Genomic DNA, 25,811 nt, shown 5'->3' with positions numbered 1-25,811 from the left:
GCTGCCTCCATGCTCAGGTTAGCTGTTCAGGTTTGTCAGTGCCTTGGTGCTGAGCACTGCCAATGTCAGCTCTGGCCGGCCCAGTGTGAGGGTCCTCTACTGCATGTGCCAGCCAGCATCCTGAGCACATCCTCTTTGTTGCTCGCCTCCCAGCAGGTTAGGTCACAACTTGTCCTTTCTTTTTTTTAGTTTTGTTCTTGTGAATAAGAACTGGGGTGTATGCTAGAGGTGTGGGGGCCTGGGACAACCTCATCAGAGACAGAGTGAGATGCAGAACAAGTGGATTTACTGCTGAGGAGAGCAGTGGGCGAGACAGGAGAGGTCTGCTGCGCCATATGTGGGTTAGCTCCCTGGCCGGGGATCAAACTCAGGCAGTAGTGGTGATCGTGCTGAGACTTAACCTCTAGGCCACCAGGGAGGCCCTTGTCCTTCCTCTTTAGAGTCCTCATCACTGTCCTGTGGAGGCATCAGCCAGGTCCTGCTAGAAACACCTGCTGGTTTCCAGCCACTCAGCAGGGGGTGAAGGAGGGGGTGGGGAGTCTCCGCCGGGGCTCTTCTCTCTTACTTGTCTTCACAAGACCTGCTCTGTCTCATCTGGTAGCCACTAGCCACATTCAACTTTATTTAAAATTTTTTTTTTTAAAAAAAAAGATTTATGTATGCACGCAAGAACTGGGGTGTAAGCCAGAGGTGCAGGGGGTGAGAGGATTAAGGGTAAGGAACAGAGTAAGGAACAGAACAGGCAGCCTGACTGAAATACACTGCTGAGGGGAGAGTGGGAGAGGCAGGAGAGGTCTGCTGCGCCATGTGGCCTGCCCCCGGGCTGGCCAGAGATCGAGCTCATGCTACAGTGGCTGGCGACAGCTTGACAGTGCTGCCTTTAACCCCTGTGCCACGAGGGAGGCCCCAGATTCAACTTTATATTAATTAAAATTAAATAAAAGCAAACATTTAGTTCCTCACTCCACCAGCCACACCTCAGTACTCAGGGGCCACGAGTGGCTGGAGGCTTCCAGGGCACAGGGAGTAGAGGAGATGCTTCCCCACTGCAGAGATAGAACTGGGGTTCTATAGTGTCATGGTTCTCAGCGAGGTCTTTTGCCTCCCTGGAAACACTGGACAGTGTCTGAAGATATATTAATGGGTATAATTTGGGGGCGAGGACACTACTGGCTCACAGTTCTAGTGGGCAGAGGACAGATTTGGAGTTGAAGGTGGAAATTCAGGCCGTGGGATTGGTCTCATCCTGTGGCTGTTGAAAGTGCTTCTCACAGGCCCCTCTGTCAATATGCCCTGTGACGTGGGCCAGGCCAGTAAAGTAGAAGTAGAGCTCTACCCCAAATTCTGTTTGCATTTCCCTTCTCTGACTGCCCAGGAGTCCCATATGAGGTCTCTTCAGCAAGAAAAGGAAATCAAGTCTGCCAGTGGTTTCAGGAAGGAATCTCCGTACATGCCAGGCAAAGTGCAGGCAGCTTAACAGGGTGTGCCCAAGTCTTGTCACATCACACAAGGAGAATCAGGTTAAAAATATTAACTGTAAAAACTGTTGGTGTGGAGCCTCCCTGGTGGCCCAAGGGGTTAAGCACAGCACCGTGAAGCTGTCCGCAGCCTCTGCAGCTCCAGTTTGATGGCTGGCGGGGGAGCTACCCACATGACGCGGCAGACCTCTCCTGACTCGCCCGCGGCTCCCCTCAGCAGTCTATTTCTGTCAGTCTGCCTGTTCTGCTCCCCACTCTGTCTGTGGTGAATCTTCTCACCCCCCCACAACTCTGGCCTGTACCCCAGCTCTGAAGAAAACAAAACACTGTTGATGTGGTTTTGCCAGGGGGCCACGCAGAAGACTTGGTGTGGTGTGAAGGAAATTTTGTGAATGTCCAAACCTACTTCTGCCAGAACTCAACAGGGTTGTAAGAGAAACCCAAGAAGGGTTCCTTCCCTCAAGGAGTTTTCTGTCATACCAGGGTGAAAGGTGAAAGCTCTAGGTGAGTGAGTGAATAGTCTGAGTCACTTAATGTCTGAGAAGGTAATATAACATGAGATAGGTAGGTAGGTGGGTAGGCAGATAGACAGACACACTGTGTATCTATTTATATGTGTGTGTATAAACCTGGGGCCTAGTCCTGCTCCAGGACATTTTGGGAGAGTGAATGAAAATGAAAGAAATTCCATAGACTGATGAGTCCCCGCAAGTGACATTCCTCTAAAACCAGAAAAACTGGCTGGGGCCTGCTGGATAGCCCTGGGGTCAGGGTCACTGGCAAGGCAGGTTGAGAGGAAGGGCATGGGGAAGAGTCAGCCCAGCTCTTCACACTCTCCTTCATCGTGGCTGTGTCACTGGGGTGGGGGAGGACTGGGCCTGGGGAGGAGCTCAGAAGGAAGCTCTCCATGGGCGGTGTTAGTGCCCAGGGGGGAGACCTGACTTGACCTTGGCTGGGACTTCCCAGGGCCAGTGGGAAGGCAGTATAAAGGCTCCCGATGTGAGAGGGTGTAGAGGGAAAGGAAGGGTAGAGCTGGGAGGTGGGCGCCCTGCGCAGGGCCTCTGCCAAACTGGAACTTTTCTGAAGGCGGGTCCTAGGCACAGTCCTCTGAAAACCAGCAGCTGGCCTGGGCATTGGCAAGAGTTGGGGAGCTAGATCTTCAGGAAGCAGCTTTCCAGTGTTGAAAATAGAGGATGGACTGGGGCATTCTTAGTGGCAGATGGTTCAGAGTGGTTGAAAAGCTCTTAGAAATAAAAGACAGTGGTTCGCGTGAGGAGAAGCAGGCAGTGACAGGAAACTGGTAGGCTACCTGCGGAGCCTTCTGCTGAAGGAGACAGAAAAGCAGTTGCATGGAAAGGAGGCCCTGTAAGCAAAGGTAGGAGTAGTTCAGAGGCCACCAACATGAGCTGACGCTAGTGGTGAGACTTCGGCTGACCGAGAGGCCATAGCATGTAGTTGGAAAAAGAAGAACGGAGCAGTGCCCAGTCCTGGCGTCAGTGTGGAATGTCAGGAGGGACAGAAAGAAATGAGAGGGGCTCTTGAGTCCTATTTCATTTCCATCTTATGAGCTTGAAAAAGTAGGAAAACTATGCTAGGAGGGGCAGGACTTGAACCCAAGTTGAGTGATTTATCTCCAGACCTGGGCAGGTTCTGTCCTGGGGGGCTGAGGCTGGGGTTGGTGAACCACAGGCTGTGCAGGAAACAGCCGAGGGCCTGGGACTGGAGGTGATTAATGTCCATTTATCAGAAAGGCACAGGTGGCAGACTCCAGAAATCACTGCAGATGATTGAGTGCTGAGAAATGCACTTAGAAAATGGCGTCAGCGGGCTTGATTGGGCTCCCGCGGACAAGCGAGTTTCAGTTTATCTTTTGAATATTAGACAAACTACATTTGATCTAGGGAAGGCCGCTCATAGAATCTTAGGACATCCCCCGGGCCCTCTGGTGATGTCAGCCAGTTTATGGTCACTGAAAGATCTTACTCGGGAAGGGTCATCCGTGAGTCTTTCCCACCCCCAGCCTGTGGGCCTTGTGGAAGAGCTTTGCTCTTGACCTTCTTCTCTTCATGGTTTGGATTCACGTTGAGGGGCTGCTCAGGCGGCGCTGGCTGAGAACAGTCAAAAGGGACAGGACTGAGATCTCAGGAGCTCTGGGTAAACAGAGCGAACCATGGGCCAGTTCTAGAAAGGGAGAGTTTACCAGGGCAATGTGAGAGATTGCATTTGGGGCCAGGAAAGTAACTGCTCAGGTGTAGTGTGGAGCTTGTGGCTTAGTAGCAACATGAGTGAAAAGAACCCTTTTGAGTTTTTGCTGGTTGCAAACCCCACGTACATCAGCAGGAGGATGTGGCTTCCCCAAGAGCGGACGTGGGCGCAGGCTCCACTGAGAAACTCATGGGTGGCAGGGATGGGAGACAGGAGACCCCAAAAGGGTGACACCTCAGCCCCTACAGGCCGAAGAGGTGGCTCCTGCCTCTTAGCTCTCCAGTTCTGGGAAGTTTCATTTCGTTTCTTGGGTAATTTCTCCCTTCTTCCCCTCTATTTCTCTGTTCCCTCTTTCTGGAACTCATTATTAGTCAGATTTTGGGCCTCCTGAGTTGATCTTATTTTCTCACCTTTTTGTCTACTATTTGCCATCTATTTCTGTTTACTTTCTGGAAGATTGCTTCTAAACTTACACTGAGTCTTTTTGTTTCACTATAATTTTAATTTCTGGGAGTTCTTTTTGGTTCCCTGAATGTTTCTAAAAAACCAGCTCTTTGTTCTTGTTTCTCAGGCGCAATCTCTCATCTTTCTTAGAATATTATAGTCTGTATTTTTAACTTCTCCCTGCATTGCCTGTGAGTCTATTTTTTGTTTATGCGTTTAATCTTTTCTTCTTGCCAGGAGGCTTTCCTCGAGTATCTGATAATCCTTGACTCCTCTTATTTGGGCACCAGAAACTGAGTGGAAACTGTGGGTGGGACCTGTCACCAGGGACTTCACTGCTGGGTTCCCAGCTAGGGAGGAGATGTTTTGTTGGGGTAACCTCCAAATTTAATATCTGATGATTTCCTTTCCTGTAACCCCTCTCCCCCCTTAACTCTCAGGATCACTGGATATTTCCAGAAGAGACCCTATCAGATTCTTGTCTGATAGGTCCAGTGTTCTTAGGGTCAAATGTGGGAAGGGGATTTGGGTCTTTGGTCAGTATGTAGATTCCACAACTGAGGAATTCCAGAACTAATTCCAGTCTAAAGTACCTTCTGGCAAGGAACCACAAGAAAGGCGATAGGTGGTTCCCAGAGAGCTGGGATGGAAGGAGAGACCTGAAATTCATAATGTACCATGTAATGCACCACGTGGTGGAGGTAACAGCTGCCCTGGACTGTACCGGAATGTCCCCAGAGCAGCCTCTCCACATGTCTCTCATCCACATGTTTCTCCTTTTGTTCTACCTCCATTTATATATCCACCTTGTTCCTTTCCAGTTGCCTCCCCATTCAACATCTACGCTGGGAATTGTTGTCCAAGGTGACTGTACGAGGGAGTGGATAAAATGGCCCCCATTCACTGTGTTGCGATGCCCCTCCCCTTTTATAGAGATGCGTTCAGTAACGCTTTTTTTTTTTTTTTTTTAAAGATTTATTTATTTATTGATTGATTGATACATACAAGCACTGGGTACAGTTAGAAGCGCGGGAGGGAGAGAGAATTCACCAGAGCCAGAGCGGGGAGCAGAGCAGGCAGAAGGACTGAAGTACACTGCTGAGGGGAGCAGCGGGCGGCAGGAGAGGTCTGCGCGCCATGCGGGACCCTCCTCCCGAGGCCGGGGAGCAGCCGGGGATTGAACCGGCGCTGCAGAGACTGCCGGCAGCTTCCCAACCCAGCGCTCAACCGCTGCGCCACCGGGGAGGCCCAACGCTTTTTTTTTTTAAGATTTATTTATTTATGCACACAAGACCTGGGGTACAGGCCAGAGGTGTACGGGGGTGAGAAGATTCACCAGAGACAGAGTGGGGAACAGAACAGGCAGACTGACTGAAATACACTGCTGAGGGGAGCAGCGGGTGAGTCAGGAGAGGTCTGCCGTGCCATATGGGTTGCTCCCTGGCCGGGGGTCGAACTCACAATGCAGAGGATGAGGACAGCTTCATAGGTTGCATCTTAACCCCTTGCGCCACCAGGGAGGCCCTGTAACACTTTTATGTAACTGTTTATATCCTTTTGTTTTACGTGTGTGTGTCTGTGTGCTTTTAACACTTTTTAAAAAAAAGATTTATTTATTTATTTATACAAGCACTGGGTACAGTCAGAAGCGTGGGAGGGTGAGAGAATTCACCAGAGCCAGAGCGGGGAGCAGAACAGGCAGAAGGACTGAAATACACTGCTGAGGGGAGCAGTGGGCGCAGCAGGAGAGGTCTGCACGCCATGTGGATCACCTCCCTGGCCGGGGATTGAACTTGTGCTGTAGTGTCTGTGGTGAGCTTTATAGGTTGCGTCTTAACCCCTTGTGCCACCAGGGAGGCCCAAAAGTCTTGTATTCTTAGGGTTAGCTCTAACTCACCCTGTCCCTTGCTTGGCCTCAGTGTAGTGTCACCTGCCTGGCTCTTCCATTGCCTTTCCAGGACTGGTAGCCCTGCTCGGTTGTCGTCTTGTTTGGAACCGGACAGCTTGTTCAGGGCTGTCCTAGAGGGAATTCCAGTGCTTACTGGGAGTTTGGTTTAAAAGCCTTTAAAAATATCCCTGAGACTCTGTGCAAGTTCTCGGGATAGCAGCTTCTGAGGGGAGGAGAGGGCGAATGGGCCAGTCCAAGAGCTGCCCCGTAGAACTGGGAGTGTCAGACCTGCTGAGATATTTTCTGAGGTTCAGCTGCTCCCGTGCCAGCTTTGCCCTCAGGTGCCGCGCGCAGCATGGCTGCCACACCATCCCGCCGTCCCGCCGGGAGACAGACAGGAGAGGAGCCCTCGGAGAGCAGGGGAGGGGGCGAGGGGCACAAGGTGGAATCGGCACCGGCATGCCCCACCCAGAGAGGCCGCCGTTCCTTAATGCCACCACGTCATTATCAGCTAGGAGCGCAGGCCCGGCCGTGCCAGAGCTTTCTGTTTTTCAAGAGAAGCCAGGAAATTGGATTTTCTGTGTGAAATCTGCAGATTTGTGTATATTGGCTCAAAAGTGTTTATAACCCCATGTAGACCAAATTGCCCGTCTGCAGGCTAGACCCAGCCCAGACGCTGCCATCCTCTGCTCTGGTTTCTCGATGATTCTGTCCTGGTCACTTTTGAGTCTCCTCTTGCCTGGACAGATGACCCCGGAGAGGTGGTTTTCTTCCAGCTACCTCTTCTGGGCCCCTTCACTCTGCCAGCTTCTCTCATCTTACAGATGTCAGCAACCTGTCAAACACCCTCATGTGCCATTTCTCACAGCCGTTTATCCTTTCAAGCTCATTAGCCGCGTTGTTACCTACTCTAGTGAAGGGCAGTGCAGAGGTAAATTTCTCTCACTGCATGAGGGTGGGATGTCCGGGTTTGGTTTTCCTAATCTGCCTGCAGCCCGGGCCTTGGCGGCCTGGTTCCTAGAAGTACATGAAAGGACTCTGCCTGCTTCTGCTGGGGCACCATGTGTGGGGGGCCCAGCTCCCGGTTCCTGGGCCTGTGGACAGCAGGCCTACGGTGTGGCCCAGAGCTCAGGTAGCCCCTCTTGTCTTGTGTTCCCTTCTTGTCTCCCACCCTCCCCTGCCTCTCCCCTCCCTCTGTCTGTGTGGCAGGGCTGCAGCTTCATACCCTGTGTGGCTGGTGACTCATTCCTCAGCAGCCCCTCAGAGAAGGAAGTGAAACGGCGGCACCTGGTGGGGCCTGACCTTTGGGTGACAGCGGAAGTAACTGCGCACGTGGGGCCTGCTGCCAAGGGAGAAGTCCCCCGCATAGCTCTGCTGGGGGGAAGTGCTGGCCTGCCCAGCCCTCGCTGGCCTCCTGGCCTGTGCTGTGCTGACAGTTCGCCCCCCTCCCCCGCCTTCACTTTTTTCTCGGTGACAGCTGGAAGTAGCCGTGGTCACAACTGAGAAAGCCAAACATTTCTACAACCCCCAGGACGTTCCTGTCACTCTGCACAGCGACTCTGATGAATGGGAGGTCAGTGCGGGGGCCCTAGGGCCGAGTTTCATTGCGATTCTACCAGCGGGACAGGACTCTTCTCCCTGCAGCCTGTGGTCCTGGTGGCCAGAGCAGACAGACCAGGCTCCAGTCAGCGGTCAGGGCCCTCTGGGCAGAGACGATGAGGAAAACATCTGTGTAGCTCCTGGCCCACAGGAGGCCCTCAGACTCCTCCCACTGCCGGAGTGCCTCAGCCTTGGCGGGGTGCCTGAGGCTGAGTGTCCTTGTGCTTATCTGGGCTGATGAAACCACAGAGGAGCTCTGTTCCCACCACCCCTGTCCACGTGGCTCCCAGTGTCAGGGCTGTCGAGATGGCCTCACTTCCCACGGCCACCGGGCTGTTCTGCTCCCCCGCAGGGGGGCGGGCACCGACCAATTCACCAGACATCGAGTGTGGGCCTCACTGGGGTGCCCTGCCAGGCAGTTTTAAACATTCTCAGCCTAGAACATTTCTGGCTGGCCTGTCTTCCCCACCCCGCCCCCTCCATTTCTCACCGCCCCAGAGCCTTCCACGGACTTGGACAACCCAAGCATCCGCCTCAAGCAGACAGGCCAGGAGTTCCCTGCCAGATGTCAGTTCTCTTGAAAACCAAACCATAAAGGGAATAGCTCAGAGAGACAAGGGGCGTTTGTTTCCTCAGGCCTGGCTTCTCTCAGGCTGTTGGCTTCGTGGTCCACACTCACCAGCTTAGCTGCTAGAGGCCATGGCGGTGGCCTCGGGCAGGGTTTGCTGAAGGGGTCTCCCTGGGGTTCCTGACTTAGTGTCCTTGGACCGGGTTGGCCTTCCCCTCCCCTGCCCCTTGGGAGAGTGGACAGCCTGGTGACCCTGTTTTCTTCCCTCTACCAGATGTGGAGGTTCCGCTCCGACCCAGTTCTTCACATTGAACTTCGGAGGTGGGCTGACCTCATGCTGGTGGCTCCTCTTGATGCCAACACTCTGGGGAAGGTGGCCAGTGGCATCTGCGACAACTTGCTTGTGAGTGACTCCCTGTGCCCTCCTGCCATGCTGGGCCTCATGCCTAGTTGCAGACTTCCTTTCTGTCCACCCTCCCTTGGAGTCCGTCCTTCCAGGGTGGCTGCATTGCTGAGAAGGTGAGCCCCAGCCTGCTCTCCTCGGCTCACCTGTGGTCTGGCAAGTGGGCACAAGACCTGGTCCTGATGGATGACTCTCTGCGGGTGCTCTCATCTGCCCCTCGAGACTCAGCTCTTCTCCTTTTGCGCTTCCTTCTCTGGGCTGCCTCCATGTGCTCTTCCGTGGGCTTCTGGCCATGCCCTGTGGCCTGCCCCTTCCGGTCAGCTCCTCACCAGGCCCTGCACATCCACATGGGCGCTCTGATTGTGTTCACTTCCTCACAGCGCCCTCTCACACCTGTCTCCCCTGGAGCTTTCTCCTCGAGTAGAGATGCGGCTTTCCTGTGTGTTCTGGAAAGCTGAGCGGCGGGGAAGAGTAGGGGGAGACAGGGCGGGAAGCCCGAGCTGGTGGGCAGTGGAGGTGAGCAGCGGAAGTCCAGTGTGAAGGGGGAATTGTCTGGAGACCAAGGGGCCTCCAGGGAGCTGTTGTCATTACCGTGTCTGTTTATATGATTGTCCTGGGAGAACTGGGGGCTGATCTCTCCTCCTTCCTCCCTTGTCCCCACCCCTTTTCCTTCCTCACTAAACTTTTTTTCCTCCCCCCATGGGTGAATTGGTTGTGGGAATTTTATTTTTTTTTCAATAGGTTTTTTTTATTTTATATATTTCTTACATCATTTTTCATTTTTGCACAATGTATGCATTTTCATCATGGTTATTGTCCCCATATAATTCCCATCCCCCTTGTTTTGATCCTACTCCCTCTTCCCCACCCCGTATTGTGTCTCCGGTTTATAGTTGCTTGTTGATTTTGGTTTTTACTTTATTATAATTAGTCTTCTTCCTGGTCCCTTATTTAGGTTTTCTAGATTCCTGCTATGAGTGAGACCATTCAGTATTTTTCTTTTTCTTTCTGGCTTATTTCGCTGAGCATGATCCCTTCCAGCTCCATCCATGTTGCTGCAAATTGCATGTGCTTATCTTTTTTGATTGCTGAGTAATATTCCATTGTGTATATGTACCACATCTTCTTGATCCAGTCATCTACTTTTGGGCATTTGGGTTGTTTCCAAAGCTTAGCTATTGTAAATAGTGCTGCTATAAACATAGGGGTGCAGGTGCCATTTTGAGTTACTGTTTCTGTGTTATTTGGGTAAATACCTAGGAGTGGAATTGCTGGATCATATGGAAGCTCCATCTTTAGCAGATTGAGGAATCTCCATACAGCTCTCCGTAGTGGTTGGACCAGTTTGCACTCCCACCAGCAGTGCAGGAGAGTTCCTTTTTCTCCACATCCTCGCCAACATTTGTTGTTGCTGGTTTTTTTAATATGTGCCATTGTCACTGGTGTAGGATGGTATCTCATTGTAGTTTTGATTTGCATTTCCCTGATTACAAGTGATGCTGAACATTTTTTTTCATATGCCTGTTGGCCATTCATATTTCCTCTTTGGAGAAGTTCCTTTTTAGCTCTTCTGCCCATTTTTTGACTGATTATTTACTTTGTTTTTGTTGAGACTCTTCAGCTCTTTGTAGATTTTTGTGATCAGTCCTTTATCATTCGTGTTGTGTGCAAAAATGTTCTCCCAGTTGGTGGGGTGTCTGTTTGTTTTGGTTACTGTCTCTTTTGCTGTGCAGAAGCTCTTTAATTTGATATAGTCCCAGCTATATCTTTAATTTGATATAGTCCTTCACTATCACTGCTTTGGTGATGTGTCTTTATTTTTTTAAAGATTTATTTATTTATGCATACAAGAGCTGGGGTACAGGCCAGAGATGCAGGGGGTGAGAGGATTCACCAGAGACAGAGTGGGGAGCAGAACAGGCAGACTGACTGAAATACACTGCTGAAGGGAGCAGCGGGCCAGACAGGAGAGGTCTGCTGCGCCATGTGGGTTGCTCTCTGGCTGGCCAGGGATGGAACTCATGCTGCAGAGGCTGCAGATTGCTTCATAGTGTGGTGCTTAACCCTTTGTGCCACCAGGGAGGCCCTGGGTGATGTGTCTTTAAAGATGTTTTTGAGGTGTATCTCATGTACTGTTTCGCCTATATTTCCTTCTATATATTTTATGGTGTCAGGTCTTATGTCTAGTTCTTTAATCCATTTTGAGTTGGTTTTTGTGCATGGTGTGAAGTAGTAGAAAAGCTTCATTCTTTTGCATGTAGTGACCCAGTTTTCCCAGCACTATTTATTGAACAAACTTTCTTTGCTCTATTGCATATTCTTTGCTCCTTTGTCAAAGATTCATTGACCGTAAATCTGTGGGTTTATTTCTGGATTTTCTATTTGGTTCCATTGGTCTGTATGTCTGTTCTTGTTCCAATATGATGCAGTTTTGATTATTATGGCTTTGTAGTACAGTTTGAAGTCTGGGAGTGTGATACCTCCATTCCCTTCTTTTTATTTTCAGGAGAGCTTTGGCTATTTGGGTTTTTTGGTGGCTCCATGGGAATTTCATCAATATTTGTTCTGTTTCTTTGAAAAATGTCATTGAAATTTTTATTGGAATAGCATTGAATCTGTAAATTGCTTTTGATAGGATGGCCATTTTGATAATGTTTATTCTTCCAATCCATGAGCAGGGGATGTCTTTCCATTTCTTTGTGTCTTCTATTTCTTTTAACGGTGTTTTGTAGTTTTCTTTGTATAGGTCCTTTATTCTTTTGTTAGGTTTATTCCCAAATATTTGATTTTTTTTGTTTTAATAATAAAAGGGATGGTTTTCTTGATTTCATCTTCTTCAGATTTATTGTTTGTATATAGGAAGGCTACTGATTTTTGCATGTCGATTTTGTATACTGCCAGTTTACTAAACTGATTCATTAGTTTGATTAGTTTTTCTGTGGAGTTTTTGGGTTACTATGTATATTATCATATCATCTGCGAATAGTGATAGTTTAACTTCTTCCTTCCCTATTTGGATTCCTTGTATGTCTTTCTCTTGTCTTATTGCTCTGGCTAGGACTTCCAGTATTATATTGAAAAGCAGTGGTGAGAGTGGGCATCCTTGTCTTGTTCCAGATCTTAATGGAAATGCTTTCAGCTTTTCACCTTTGAGAATGATATTTGCTATGGACTTGTCATATACGGCCTTTATGATGCTGAGGTGTGTTCCTTGTATCCTGAGAATTTCAAGGGTCTTTATCATAAATGAGTGTTGTACTTTGTCGAAAGCTTTCTCAGCATCTATTGATATTATCATATGGTTTTTATATTTCTTTTTGTTGATGTGTTGGATTACATTGATAGATTTTCGGATGTTGAACCATCCTTGTGTCCCTGGAATAAATCCTACTTGGTCATGGTGAATTATCTTATGGATACATTGTTGGATTCTGATAGCTAAAATTTTATTGAGGATTTTTAAAAAAGATTTATTTATTTATGCATACAAGAGCTGGGGTACATGCCAGAGATGCAGGGGTGGTGGGGTGGTGAGAGGACTCATCAGAGACAGAATGGGGAACAGAACAGGCAGACTGACTGAAACACACTGCTGACGGAAGCAGCGGGCAAGACAGGAGAGGTCTGCTTCGCCATGTGGGTTTCTCCCTGGCTGGTGGCGATTGAACTCATGCTGCAGAGGCTGTGATTGCTTCATAGTGGGGTGCTTAACCTCTTGTGCCACCAGGGAGTCCCTTTATTGAGGATTTTTTGCATCAGTATTCGTTAGAGAGATTGGCCTGTAGTTTTCTTTTTTTGTGTTGTCCTTGTTCGGTTTTGGTATTAGTGTAACGTTGGCTTCATAGAACGTGTTTGGTATTATACCTTCCTTCTCAATTTTTTGGAAGAGTTTATGAGGGATAGGTACTAGTTCGTTTCTGAATGTTTGGTAGAATTCATTTGTAAATCCATCTGGTCCTGGGCTTTTTTTGGGCGGGAGGGTTTTGATTACCAATTCAATTTCACTGCTTGTAATTGGTCTGTTTCGGTCTTCTGTTTCTTCTTTATCTAGCTTTGGGTGATTGTAAAGTTGTAGGAATTTGTCCATCTCTTCTAGATTGTTGAACTTGTTTGCATATAACTGTTCATAGTAGTTTCTGATTACTTTTTTGATTTCTGCTGTGTCTGTTGTGATTTCTCCTCTTTCATTTGTGATCCTATTTGTTTGTGCTTTCTCCCATTTTTCCTTTGTGAGCCTGGCTAGGGGTTTGTCTATTTTTTTTTATTTTTTCAAAGAACCAACTTTTGGTTTCATAGATCTTTGTTTTTTTTTTGTTTTTTTTTTTTTTAGTTTCTATTTCATTTATTTCTGCTTTGATTTTTATTATTTCCTTTCTTCTACTGGTTTTAGGGGTTTTTTGTTATTCTTTTTCTAGTTCCTTGAGATGTGAGATAGGTTATTTCTTTGAGTTCTTTTTTATTTCTTGATGTGAGCCTGTATCGGTATATATTTTCCTATTATTACTGCTTTTGCTGCATCCCATACATTTAGAAAATTGGTGTCCTCCTTGTCATTCAACTCAAAATATTTTTAAATTCCTTCTTTGATCTCCTCATTAGTCCAGTGGTCTTCCAGTAGTGTGGATTTCAATCTCCATGAGGTAGGAGGATTCCTTGCCTTTTTTTTATGGTTTATTTCTAGTTTGATACCTTCATGATCAGAGAGGATGGTTGTATTTCAGTCTTGGCGTGTCTGTTGATGTTTGTCTTGTGTCCTAGTATGTCATTGATCCTGGAGAATGATCCGTGTGCACTTGAGAAAAATGTGTACTCAGATTTTTTTGCGTTTAGTGTTCTGTCGATGTCTGTTAAGCCCATGAGGGCCAGATCATTATTTAGAGCTTTAATGTCTTTACTTATTTTTTGTCTCGTTGATCTATCCATTGTTGATAGTGAGGTGTTGAAGTCTCCTACTACATACGTATTTTCTCTGATGTCTGTTTTCAGAGATGACAACAGTTGTCTGATATATTTTGGTGCTCCTTCGTTTGGTGAGTATATGTTAATGAGTGTTATGTCTTCTTGATGTATTGTCCCCTTGATCATAATGTAGTGACCATCTGGGGCTCTTTTTTACCTTTTTGAGTTTGAAATCTGTTTTATCTGATATAAGTATTAGCTGTTCCTGCCTTCTTTTTTGGTCCATTTGCTTGTAGGATTGTTTCCCATCCTTTTACTTTCAGTCCATTTTTATCTTTTGTAGTTAAATGTGTTTCCTGGAGACAGCAAAAGGTTGGGTTTTGTTTCTTAATCCAGCCTGCAACTCTGTCTTTTTATTGAAGAGTTTAGTCCATTTACATTTAGAGTTAATATTGATATGTTAGCTTCTGTATTTGCCATTTTGTTTGTCTTTTCTCTGGTTTTATTTATTTATTAAAAAAAATTTTTTTAGTCTTGTTTTGTTCTTATTCATCGTTCTGTTGGTTCTGGCTTTAGGACTCCTTGTAGTTATTTTTTGGAGTGGGGGTTTCTGTTTGCCTGGGAAGGTATTTATTCTTTTTTTTTTTTTTTTAAGATTTATTTATTTATTTATTCAAACACTGGGTACAGTCAGAAGTGCGGGAGGGTGAGAGAATTCACCAGAGACAGAGCAGGGAGCAGAAAAGACAGACTGACGAAATACACTGCTGAGGGGAGCAGCGGGCAGCAGGAGAGGTCTACACACCATGTGGGACCCTCGCCGGTGGCCGGGGATTGAACCGGTGCTGCAGAGGCTGTGGGCAGCTTTGCAGCCCAGCACTCAACCAATGCGCCACCAGGGAGGCCCAGGTCTTTATTCTTTCTTCATAGAGGAAGGAGAGCTTTGCGGGATAGGATATTCTTGGTTGGCATTTGTTGTCTTGGAGTCTGTTGACTATGTCCCTCCACTCTCTCCTTGCCCATGGTGTTTCTTTGGAGAGGTCTGATGTCAACCTGATTGGTTTTCCTTTGTATGCTATCTGTTTCTTCCCTCTTGTCAGCTTCATTATTTTTTCTTGTCTTGGATTCTTGGGAGGTTTACTATTATGTGTCTTGCTGTATTTTTCCTTTCATCATGGAAGTTTGGTGTTCTTCTTGCTTCTTGTATGTCTATTTTCAACTCCTTCTTCATGTTTGGGACGTTCTCTTCAATTATTTCCTTGAATATTTTCTCTGTTTCTATGTCTCTTTCCTCTCCTTCTGGGATTCCTATAACTCTTATGTTTCCTTTCCTCATGGAGTCAGATAGTTCCTGAAGTCTTTCTTCATTCTTTTTCCTCCATACTTCTCTTTCCTTTTCTGTTTTGGTTCTTTTTATTTTGTGTCTTTGAGCATACTTATTCATTCTTCCATTTCATCTATTCTGCTCTCATTGGTTTTCCTAGAGTTCGTTAGCTCCTCCATTAATCCTTTGATCTCCTGCATTTCTTTCACTTCCCTCTTTAGGGACTCAATTTCATTCTTCTGATCGTTGATTATTTTTCCCATATCTTTTTTGACTTCTTTCAGTTTTTTAATCATGGCTATTTTTTTTAATTTAAATTTTATTTTTATATTCCCCATAAAATTACAACCCCCTTATTTATACCCCAAGCCCTCCTTTCCATGCCCCCCCACCCCCCATAGAGAGTCTCTTGTTCATAGTTATTTGTTGACTTTGATATTTTCTTTCTTATAGTTATTCTTTTTCCTGGTCCCTTATTTAAGTTTTCTAGATTCCTGCTATGAGTAAGACCATCCGGTATTTTCCTTTTTCTTTCTGGCTTATTTCGCTGAGCATGATTCCTTCCAGCGCCATCCATGTTGCTGCAAATTACATGAGTTTATCTTTTTTGAATGCTGAGTAATATTCCATTGTGTATATGTACCACATCTTCTTGATCCAGTCATCTATTTTTGGGCATTTGGGTTGTTTCCAAATCTTAGCTATTGTAAACAGTGCTGCTATAAACATAGGGATGCAGGTGCTCTTTGGAGTTGATGTTTCTGTGTCCTTTGGGTAAATACCTAGGAGTGGAATTGCTGGATCATATGGAAGCTCTATGTTTCGTAGGTCAAGAAATCTCCACACAGCTCTCCATAGTGGTTGGACCAGTTTGCACTCCCACCAACAGTGCAGGAGAGTTCCTTTTTCTCCACACCCTCGCCAACATTTGTTGTTGCTAGTTTTTTTAATATGTGCCATTCTCACTGGTGTAAGATGGTATCTCATGGTAGTTTTGATTTGCATTTCAATCATGGCGATTTTAAATTCTCTATCGGGAGGACTCAGAAGTCCCTCTAAGTCACTGGTGTTGCAGTCTGGTGTTTGGTTGTCTTTTTGTGGTGTGTCTTTTCCCTGGGGACATGCTTGTTTGCTTGTAATTTTTCTTCTCCCTGCTGCTTGTTTTCTGATTTGTCCTGTGCGTTGGGACATTGTGTTGCTGGTACTGGCCGGCATCTCTTTGGTGTGCTCTTTCTGGGATGTTGGGAACTGGTGGTCCAATCGAGTCCAACACTGTTATGCCAGTCCAGTAGTGGTATTATGGATATGTTAATGGTCGCTGTCCCTGAAAATCTCCTTCTTTATTTGTTTAATTCCAGAGGTGGGTCTTGAGGAACCACAGACTGCCCTGGCGGTGGCTGAATCGCCCGCTGGGCTCCAAATCACTGGATCCCCCTCTGGGCTCCAACTTGTTGCCAGGCGGAGCCTGGCTTGTGGGGGCTTTCAGCTTACCTCTGACTGTGGGGACAGCCCTTTCTCAGTTCCACACAACTTTGGTGAGGTCCGGATGCACTCACTAAACTTTTACCTGCCATGAACCAGGCCCGTGCTGAGGGACACCTGGGACAAGGGGCTAGAATTCTGAAAGGAGAGGCTTTCTGGCCACCCTGCAGGCACGATGGGCGTATGATCTGGTGTGGTGTTGTCCTTCTTTGACAGTGGCACCACCACCTTACACAGTGTGGCATGAGTAGGCATTAGTAAATGCTTATGTTTGAGATAATTAGTAAATTTACTTTTGTAAGCAGCCAGGTGTTTCAGATTTTAATATGGTGAAGAAGTGAATGATGAAACTGGGTCAGGATTTTTGGGGTCAGACGGGGTTAGTTTCTTCCTATGTTTGTTGATCATGCTTATGGGACTTCTTGAAGAATCTCCCAGTGATTTAAGCACCACTTGAATACGCACAGAGTGGCCACAAGAAGAGCAGCACACAGGTCGTGCGGCCAGGACGGGGTAGGGGTGCAGAGAAGGGCAGGCCTGGCGGTGGTGTTGTCAGAAAGGCTTCCCAGTGGGTCTGGTGCCGGGATGCAGGGTGGCTGGAGCAGGAGGCTTCTGGCCACTTTCAGCTAGGAGGGTCAGGGCGTATGTGAACTGCACCCTGCACCAAGTCTCCTGGCTCTCCCTGGCTTTCCTGGGTTGAACAGCAGCCACTGACGTAACAGGTACACTGATGTAACAGGTACGCCTGGGCCTTCTGCTCTTTCCTTCCTCTGGAAAGCTCTGCTTCTTTTTTTTTTCTCCTATCACTCCTTGGAATCTTTGGGGTTCTCTCTTCCTGGGTTGATTGAGCAGTGGAATCTGATTCCAAGATGAGCCCCCAGGCCATTTGCCTCAAAGGGTTTCACTTGAAGTCTCAAATATTTCAAGGAATTGCAACTGTTACGAAGTTCAAATTCCTTATCCTTGGTCATTGGTTCTGCGCTCTCTCAAAAGATGTTTTTTCCTTCTCTCTGAGAAGCTGCTCATCCTGCTTCCTCTCCACTTCAGCTCGCTTCTCACTTCTTAGTGCCCAGAACCTAAGATGTGGCAGGAGCCGCTAAGTGAGCTGCAGCCCCCAGCCCCCAGCCTGGTGAGGTACCCCTCCATCTGCCCTGCGGCCACACACGCCCTGGCCCCTTCTTTGTGCTAAACAGACAAGCAGACAAGAAAGAGGAGGTGACTTCCTCGAGTCACTAGTCTGCCTGGGATCTGGTCTCCTGACGGTCTGGTCTCCTCCCAGCCCAGCTGGATTCTAGAGTCCCTGGAACTGGGCTGCTGAGCGCAACATTGACCAAACAGAAGTGACTGAGGGAACTGCTGTCCTCTCTCCTGCCTGCTGCTGCTGCGGGCTCAGAGGAGTTTGTCCAGGAAGCCCTGAGCTTTGAGATGAGGTGGGAGAAGCAGAAGAGGTGGGTGTGGGATGTAGGGGTTTGGGTTTCTGTTCTGATTGGTGTGCTCTGCTTTGCGGGCACTTAGAAACCCCAGCCCGGCCTCCCCCCGACACGCAGGCAGAGGGCTCTTCTAGGTATGCTCATGACTTCTGCGGAAGCCACAGGTGGCGCGGGGCCAAGAGGAAGCGGGACTGAAACTGTCCATTCATAGCCTGGTTGCCGGGTTGAGAGGGCTGGGTGGGAGAGCAGCCCCGGGTCTAGCCGACGCAGCTAGATTGTGCGTCTGTGTGCTGCGCTGCTTCCTTCCTGCCCCCAGGAGACGGCAGGGGCATCCCGGCAAGGGCCTCGGCCCGCCCGGGCCTTTTCGTGACATTGTTCTCTGGACTTCCCCCTTTCTTTTCCCACTTCTTCCACTTCGGGGAAGGCTGGTCGGCCACCGTCTCCCAGGGTCCCGTGGCTGGGAGGAGGAGCGTGGCACACTGAGCACGGAGGGCACATCCCTGTGTGCCGCAAATCTTATTTCTCTTCCAGGAAGTCCCCTCTCCAGGGGCCTGTGCCTGTTTCTGGCGCTGGTGCCAAGCTCTGTCGCCCTCCATCCTCGCAGTCACCAGAAGGGGGGCTTTTGCTGCGAGAACGCTGAGCCTCTCTGTTCAGTGTCTTGTCCACGTTTTCACAGCCAGTCAGAGTAGGGAGTGCCGAGAGGACTTGCACCCAGGTGTGCATGATTTCGCAGCCCCCAGCTCCGAGGGCTCTGTGAGCTGGCTGATCCCTTTCACAGCTGCTCTGCTTGTGACATGGGGGATGAATGGCCCAGAACCTGGGAGGTAGCCAGGCTGCTCCAAGTGGTGGAGGTCTTGCGGCCCTCACACCCCAGGTCACAGAGTGTGACCTTGGTAACACCCCTCTGGGGAGTGCAGCTTCCTGACCCACGAAACGGGCCAGCACCTTTGTAGGTTCGCAGTGAGAGTTCAGGGCATGGTACATGTAAGAGGGGTTTTGACATGTGGTCGATGTTGTTTTCATTGCCAAGCTGCAGTTGACCTCAAAGTGGAGCTAGTGTCAGGGTAGATGCAACACACCTGAGGAGCGGTCGGGCCCCCAGCTTTGCAGGTTGCTGCAAAGCCAGCCTTCTGCTCCCCGGGGCTGCTCCGTCTGCAGGTTGCCTGTCTGCGGCCAGCTGTGGAGAGGCTTACACGCACAGGAAAGCCATTCTGCATGGGAGGGGGGATCTGCTTGGAGTGGGGGGCCACACTGGTGGAGCGCCTGTTGTGCAGAGGGCCCGAGGGCCCGTGCCAGAGCCCGTGGGGAGGTGGAGAGGGGCAAGGAAACTCGAGACAGCTCCCTGCAAGTGTGAGGGGGTGGGTGGGGTTGGAAGGGCTGAGAAGGGGGCAGGCAGAGCAGTAGGCTCCCCTCTACAGACCTGTGTCATCCGGGCCTGGGACCTCCGCAAGCCATTGCTCTTCTGCCCCGCCATGAACACGGCTATGTGGGAGCACCCCATCACCGCACAGCAGGTGGACCAGCTCAAGGCCTTCGGCTACATCGAGATCCCCTGTGTGGTCAAGAAGCTGGTGTGTGGAGACCAAGGTGGGTAGGGTCACGGCCAGCCCCCTCCCCCCCAAGGCTGCAGAAGTGTTCTGCTTTGGGGGCAGACCTGCATTCACACGCGTACCTGCTGTGACCTCAGTAAAACTGATCTCTGAGCTCAGCTTTCTCAGCTGGAAAATGGCTCAGGCAGAGGCAGCCCCGGTCTCCTCTGTCTGCAGGCCACAGCAGAACTTTGCTCCTTAGGTCTGGGCGCCATGGCTGAGGTGGACACCATCGTGGACAAGGTGAAAGAAGTCCTCTCCCAGCACAGGAGCTGCCAACAGAGTTGACCCAGGAGTTTTGTCCCACGTGTCCCTCTGCATCCAGCATGTTCTCAGGCAGAGTTGGTGATGAAGGTGGACACTGGTAAAACATGGTGAAGATGGCGGCCCTTCTGAGCGGCCTGGGCCTGCCCTGGGTTAAACTAGACCAAATGCCCAGGTTCCCACATCTTTGAACTAGAAGACACCCACTTTCTGGAGTCCCTCCTCACTTTTCCTGAGGTGGTACAGCCAGTGAGAGGAGCCAGTGCTCTGCTGTCCCTGGGCTCCGGGGGTGACTGACAATGACTGAGAAGCCTTGATTCTGCCCTGGGCCCTGGAATGCTTTTAGAAACAGCCACCGTGGGGAGCCCCGGCGTGGCCGCGCCTGACCAGGCCTTGGAGCTTCGTCTCTGTGATGGAGTGCACAGGTGCCACGCGGGGCCAGGGAGGCCTCAAGTTGGCAAGACCCTGAGGTGCCCGCCGACCAGACTGTGAGACCAGCGTACTGTGGCGTCAAGAAAAGGGGCCTTTCAGGAAACTTCTTTCCAGCCCTCCTGTGGCGCTGCTGTGTGTGGCTGGGGAGCCTCTGGGTTGATGACTGGTGTCCTCGATTCCCACGCCCCGTGGTAGTTAAGGGCAAGGACTCTGAGGAATCCCAGCTCTGCCACCTACGAGCAGTGGCTCAGGTCTCCGCTCTCTGACGCTTGCTCTCCGCGTCTGTACGGCCCGCCCTCGTGGAGTTGCTGGGGAATTGAGTGAGACGGCAAGTGGGATGAACGTGGGCAGTGAATGTCAATTAAATGGAATTTAAAGCTAGATGTGTGTTCTTGCCAGTGACCCGTCTTAGCATTTGCTGACGTAGACAGCCCATTTTGGGAAAATCAGAATCCCAGGCCCTAAACTGACACTAATTCTGGAACCTGACCTGGGACCCAGCGCTCTCTTCTTGGTGTTACCCCGTAGCTTCACTATACCTGAAGTAGGGGCTGGGTGTCTGTGCCTTCACACCCCATTCCCTGCCAAATGACACTTGAATAGGGGGAGTAGACGCCAGAGACGCAAAGCAGCCCTCAAATACCCCCACTACCCTTCTTTGGCCAGTTGCTGTCGGATGGCTGCAGCAGGAAGGGGCTTATTTATCTCTTTGGATCTGAGGTTGGGGCTGGTGTCTGCCCTCCGTCTTCCAGGCCCAGGGGGAGTGGGCCCCACATGTGTTCCCTGGGACCATTGGGGGTGGAGAGACCTTGGAAGGGTTCCAGGAAGCCTACTTGCTGAAAGTAAGGCCTCCAGCAGCCTCCAAGAGCCTGTTCCTCTGCAGTTCTTGGCTGAAATCAGGTGACTCTGAGATTAAAAAATACTAAAAAAAAAAATAACTAAATTAGTAGCATCAAAGACTAAACCATTTGGGAGCCTCCCTGGTAGCGCAAGGGGTTAAGCAGCACTATCAAGCTATCCGCAGCCACAGCAGCACGAGTTCAATCCCTGGCCAGGGAGCTGACCCACATGGCACAGCAGACCTCTCCTGGGTCGCCCGCTGCTCCCCTCAGCAGTGTATTTCAGTAGATCAACCTGTTCTGCTCCACACTCTGTCTCTGGTGAATCCTCTCACCCTCCGCATCTCTGGTCTGCACCCCAACTCTTGTATGCATAAATAAATAAATAAAAATTTAAGAAAAAAAAAAAAAGACCAAACCATTTAGTTGCCTGAAGGACTGGGGTGTGAGGAAGGCCTGGGTAACTGAAATCTAGAGACAACCCCAAAGTCGCATTTATATGGATTCCAGCCTCCCTCCTGTCCACATCGCTGTTCTAACTGTGATGAGGCTTTTCCATTTGCATGGAAACTGCTACCACTTACCAGCACTTAAATGCCTGCTTTATAAGCCCTTGGAAGCCGAGTTCCAGGCCTCAGCCTGACGCCTCTGAAAACAGCTGTGGCTGCTCAGAGCAGCACTGAACCTTGTGGACTGGGAGGAAAGAGATGTCCCAGCAGATGTGGGCCAGCTGGAGGCCTCCCCTCTGGGGGCTGCCACCCCATCATGGCACTCACATATCCCACTGCCCATTTGAGTGGGGGTCTGGAAGAACGGATGTGGGTTGGCACTGAAAAACCCAATGACTCCCTGAGCCACACTGGATCTAAGAGGAGGCAGCAATAGGTGTCTGAGCAGCCTCAACCTGGCCCTATCTGCTAGAGGGGTGCAGAGCACAAGGGATCGCCCTGGTGCTCCCCACTAAGAGTTGAAACTTTGAAGTTTCTCAAAGAAGATGCTAGCCGCCCTGATCATTTTTATAGAATTCTGGAATTTTGACAGCGTTGCATTTGGGTCTGAAATTTGCACTCTTTTTGGGAGCCTGGAGTCTCTAGCAGCTGTGGACAAGAGGCAGAGACCTCCAGACCAGGGCCCCGCCCCCACACTGCTGTCTCCTGCCCTCCCAGAGCCCTGTGTTCCTCTGCTGCCTCCCAGCAGCCTCAGGGAAAGGCCCCGAATCTTGGACCATACACACTTGGCCCTCTGTGATCTGACCCCTGCCTGCCTTTCTAGTTCACCCCTTAACTGCACACCAACCCTGCAGGGGTCCCTGTCCTCTTGCGGGACTGGACAACCTTGAACGAGTCATGTTGCTTCTTGACTTTGCACATGCTGCTGCTTTTCCTGGGAGGCCATCTTCACCTGACTCTTACCTGCTCCCGAGGTACCTGAGTGCCACCTCCTTTGCTGTGCCTTCCCTGACTAATTAAGGCTGCCTTGGGGCCTCGTCTAGTACCTCCTCTTATTATGACACAGAATTGCAGTAGTAAGTTTACTCTGTGTTCTCCTAAAACAGGTGGTCTCCTGAGGCTGGCGTTGCCCTGTTCCTCAAAATCTGGGAAGTCGTTCCAAGCTTCTTATACTGACAAAATGAATAAAGGTGTGTATGGGGTGGTCCTGCTCCTTTCTGAGAGACACACACCCTATGAGCCATAAAAGCAAAGACTGATAAATTTGCCTTTAGAAAATATTAGCCCAGGGCCTCCCCAGTGGCGCAGTGGGTTGAGCACAGCACTGTGAAGCTGTCCGCAGTCTCTGCAGCGCTGGTTCAATGGTGGAGATTCCCACAAGGTGCAGCAGACCTCTCCTGTGGCGCCCGCTGCTCCCCTTAGCAGTGTATTTCGTCAGTCTGCCTATTCTACTCCCCGCTCTCTCTGGTGAATTTTCTCACCCTCCCGCACCTCTGACCTGTACCCAGTTCTTGTATAAATAAATACATCTTAAAAAAAATATATTAGCCCAAATGCAAAGTCAAAAGACAACAAAAGGGAAATTCTCTGCAGCTCATATAACAAAGGGTGAGTTCCCCCGACACACAAGCCCCTGTGCAGGGATTAGAAGAAGACCAAGAACACAAAGGAATGTGAGCAGAGGAAAAAAGAGCAGGGGCATGACCCCTCCCCTCTCTCCCCACACAGGGCCTTTAAACAAGGCTCCAGTGACCCCATCATGCTCATGGGAGCGCAGTGCAAATGACATGAAAATTTTCACTTACTACATTGGCCAGGGTGGTGCCTTCATAGGGGTGTAAATTGATACAACTTCTTTGGAGAACAATCCAGAGACTTCTATCAAAATGACATATGCATCTTACCTCCTGACCCAGCAAGTCTACTAGAGATTTATCCCGTAGGTAACTCACAGGCATGACACTGAGTGCACGGGCTGTTCATTGCAGCTTTGTACACGGTAAAAAAGATTGGAAACACGTGGAGATTGGTTACACCAATTAGGGTCCCTCCTAGAGCTGCAAGAGAGCACGAGGAGGCTCTAGGTGCTGATAATGGGTGATGTCTGGTTAGCCCCAAAATGCAAGATGAACAACACTGTGTATCGCACACTGGCTTGTGCATAGAAAGAAGTGAGGCAGAAAAGAAGGATCTATTCGCGCTGACTTGTGTGTGCGCCAAATGCCTGCGGAAAAGGAAACAAGAAGCCAGTTCATTGCTTGCTCTCAGCAGGGAAACTTGACTTTAAAGTTTTGAGCCAGGTGGACATATTATCTACCACAAAGGCAATAAATACATACCTTTAAAAAAAAAAAGTTCCTTCTGCCCTTTATCCAGAAGTTCTTAAAAATGTGTTGGCAGGGAGTTAATACAAAAGTCCTGCTAGGGGAATCTGGAGATTTCCATCAAGGACCTTAGAGAGGTAGATGGCTTTTGAGCACCGCTGTGTGCTCCTTGTAAGCCTTCAAGGTCCTTGAGCTCAAGGAGTTTATGGTCTAGTGTGAAGAAGCCTCAGGCTTTGAAACAATTAAAATAATCTAAAGAAAATCAAAGTGAGACTGGATGGCAGGGACAGTGCAGGCCCTGAAGTTCTGAGGGAGCAGCAGCCTGGCCTGTGGGGAGGGAGCAGAGCTCCTGCCAGTGTTTATGGAGGGCCAGAGCACTTAGAAGTGGATCCTGAGGGTGAAGAGGAAGGTAGAGGGGATACCTTTTACCCTCAGGTGGGAACAGACCCCAGGTGCCAGAAGCCAGGCGCTTCTGCAGGGGAGCCTGGTGAGTGTGGAGTGCGGTGAGATCAGCCTCCGGCCTGTGGTACAGATGGGAGAACCCAGAGGCCGGGGTCAAGGAAGAAGCAGGCTGTGCTGCAGGCCTTGGCCACACCGGCATTTAGGGAAGGGGGGGTGGTGCAAAAAAACGAGTGAGGGGGTGAAGATTAATCAGCAAGACAGTGAAAGCCACCGCCCCGCTGGTGGGGCAGGGGCCTGGGGAGCTTGTCGGCACAGGACTTCCACTGAGACCCAGGCACTAAGAATTGTGCCGACCACTGGTTTCCCCAATGGTTCCTGCGCGTCTGTGGTGTGGGGTTAGACAAGCTGACGCAGGACTGGAAGTGTGGGGAGAGAGGGGGAAGAAACCTTACTTTCGGGATTGTGTTTCCTTCGCCAGGGCAATAAAGGGGGAGAGAAAGTAAAGCAATTTGGAAAGTAAAGTAAAGAGAAAGGAAAGCAAGAAAGGGAAGGGAAGGGGAGGGGAGGGGAGGGGAGGGGAGGGGAGGGGAGGGGAGGGAAGGGTCTTGATTAACTCCAGAGGGGGCCTGCATGAAGGGGTGGCAGCAGAGCCATGCAGGCTGACCAGGAATTGGGGTACAGCTTTGATGGGAGCTTAGCGTGGAAAATTTAGGACGGAAGCTTCACAAGGCCAGAAACTGGAGGTGGGGGCAGAAATGGCCAATGAGTCTAATACCAGTGACGCCGGCGTGTGTAACAACTGCTGCCGCTTTACCACGAGTTCTTGTCTCGTGAAACCGTAGAAAGGAATTCACAGACTTTTTGGAGTAAGTAAGCAGAGAGAGACAAATCTTGTCTTTGAAAGAAGAGTTTATTTAGGAAGAAAAGAGACAAAGAAGAAAGACTCCCAGGTATAAGGTACCTGGGAGGGGCCGAGATGAGCCAGTACGGGATATTACTTTAGGAACATATACTTTCTCTCTCTCATTATGTTAAAATTGCAGTCTCTCTTCCTGATTGGCTAACTCCCAGGGGGTACTAAGTGGGGATTTCACATTCCTTATCTAACAGTTTTTTCTTTCCCCATTTGTTATGCTTATCACTTTACCTTTATGGTCTAGTCCTCCCGGTGAGCATCTCTACACTTTATCTTATCATCTGAAGAAAACCAGGACCATCCTTAACAAGATTGTCTGTGGTCCTAGGATGCTGGTTTTCCCCCTATTGTTAACAATGGTCCTGGGATGTTTGTTTTTCCCAGTTGAATTGGTTACATTCCCTTGGTTGTCCATATCTCTGAAGCCTCCCTAAATTCTTCAGAGGTCCCCTCCTGCACTGTCCCTAAAACTGCCTAATAACCCTAGCTTGCCCTGTCTCACCAGCTATGGAAAATCTGTAGGCATAGGCCGGAGGCGGGGATGTGGAGAATTTGTCAGTCATTACGAAGAAACACCAGTCCTTACCTATTCACCCAACCAGACCTTAGAAGTGATCAAGTTCATAATACATAGATTTCTATAAAGGACTAAATCTCCCCAAAGAATACTATATAAAGATGCCCTTTGGGCCTCCCTGGTGTAGGGGTTAAAGACAGAGCTATCAAGCTATTGCCAGCCACTGCAGCGCAAGTTGGATCCCCAGCCAGGGAGGTACCCACATGGCACAGCAGACCTCTCCTGTCTCGCCCACTGCTCCCCTCAGCAGTGTTTTCGGTCTGTCTGCCTGTTCTGCTCCCTGCTCTGTCTCTGGTGAA

General features: G+C 49.4%; 1 protein-coding gene across 6 annotated transcripts in view; it reads left to right on the top strand.

The window, feature by feature from the left end:
* PPCDC (phosphopantothenoylcysteine decarboxylase) overlaps positions 1-21,213 on the top strand; it is a 30,298-nt gene extending 9,085 nt beyond the window's left edge. For 4 of the 6 annotated variants that reach the window (XM_037502085.2, XM_037502087.2, XM_037502086.2 and 1 more), the window contains 4 exons: positions 7,493-7,588; positions 8,457-8,585; positions 19,139-19,307; positions 19,512-21,213. In XM_037502085.2, the coding sequence (XP_037357982.1) occupies positions 7,493-7,588; positions 8,457-8,585; positions 19,139-19,307; positions 19,512-19,597 (480 nt within the window). In that variant the 3' untranslated portion in view covers positions 19,598-21,213. The other 2 variants (XM_037502083.2, XM_037502089.2) reach the window with 2 other exon arrangements.
* Positions 21,214-25,811: the final 4,598 nt, after the last annotated feature.

This window comes from Talpa occidentalis, unplaced genomic scaffold, assembly GCF_014898055.3.
Source record: "Talpa occidentalis isolate TD23 unplaced genomic scaffold, MPIMG_talOcc4v2.1 talOcc4.11, whole genome shotgun sequence".
Classification (NCBI taxonomy): domain Eukaryota; kingdom Metazoa; phylum Chordata; class Mammalia; order Eulipotyphla; family Talpidae; genus Talpa; species Talpa occidentalis.
Note: the sequence above shows the minus strand (reverse complement) of the source record. Positions and strands in the feature narration are given on the sequence as shown.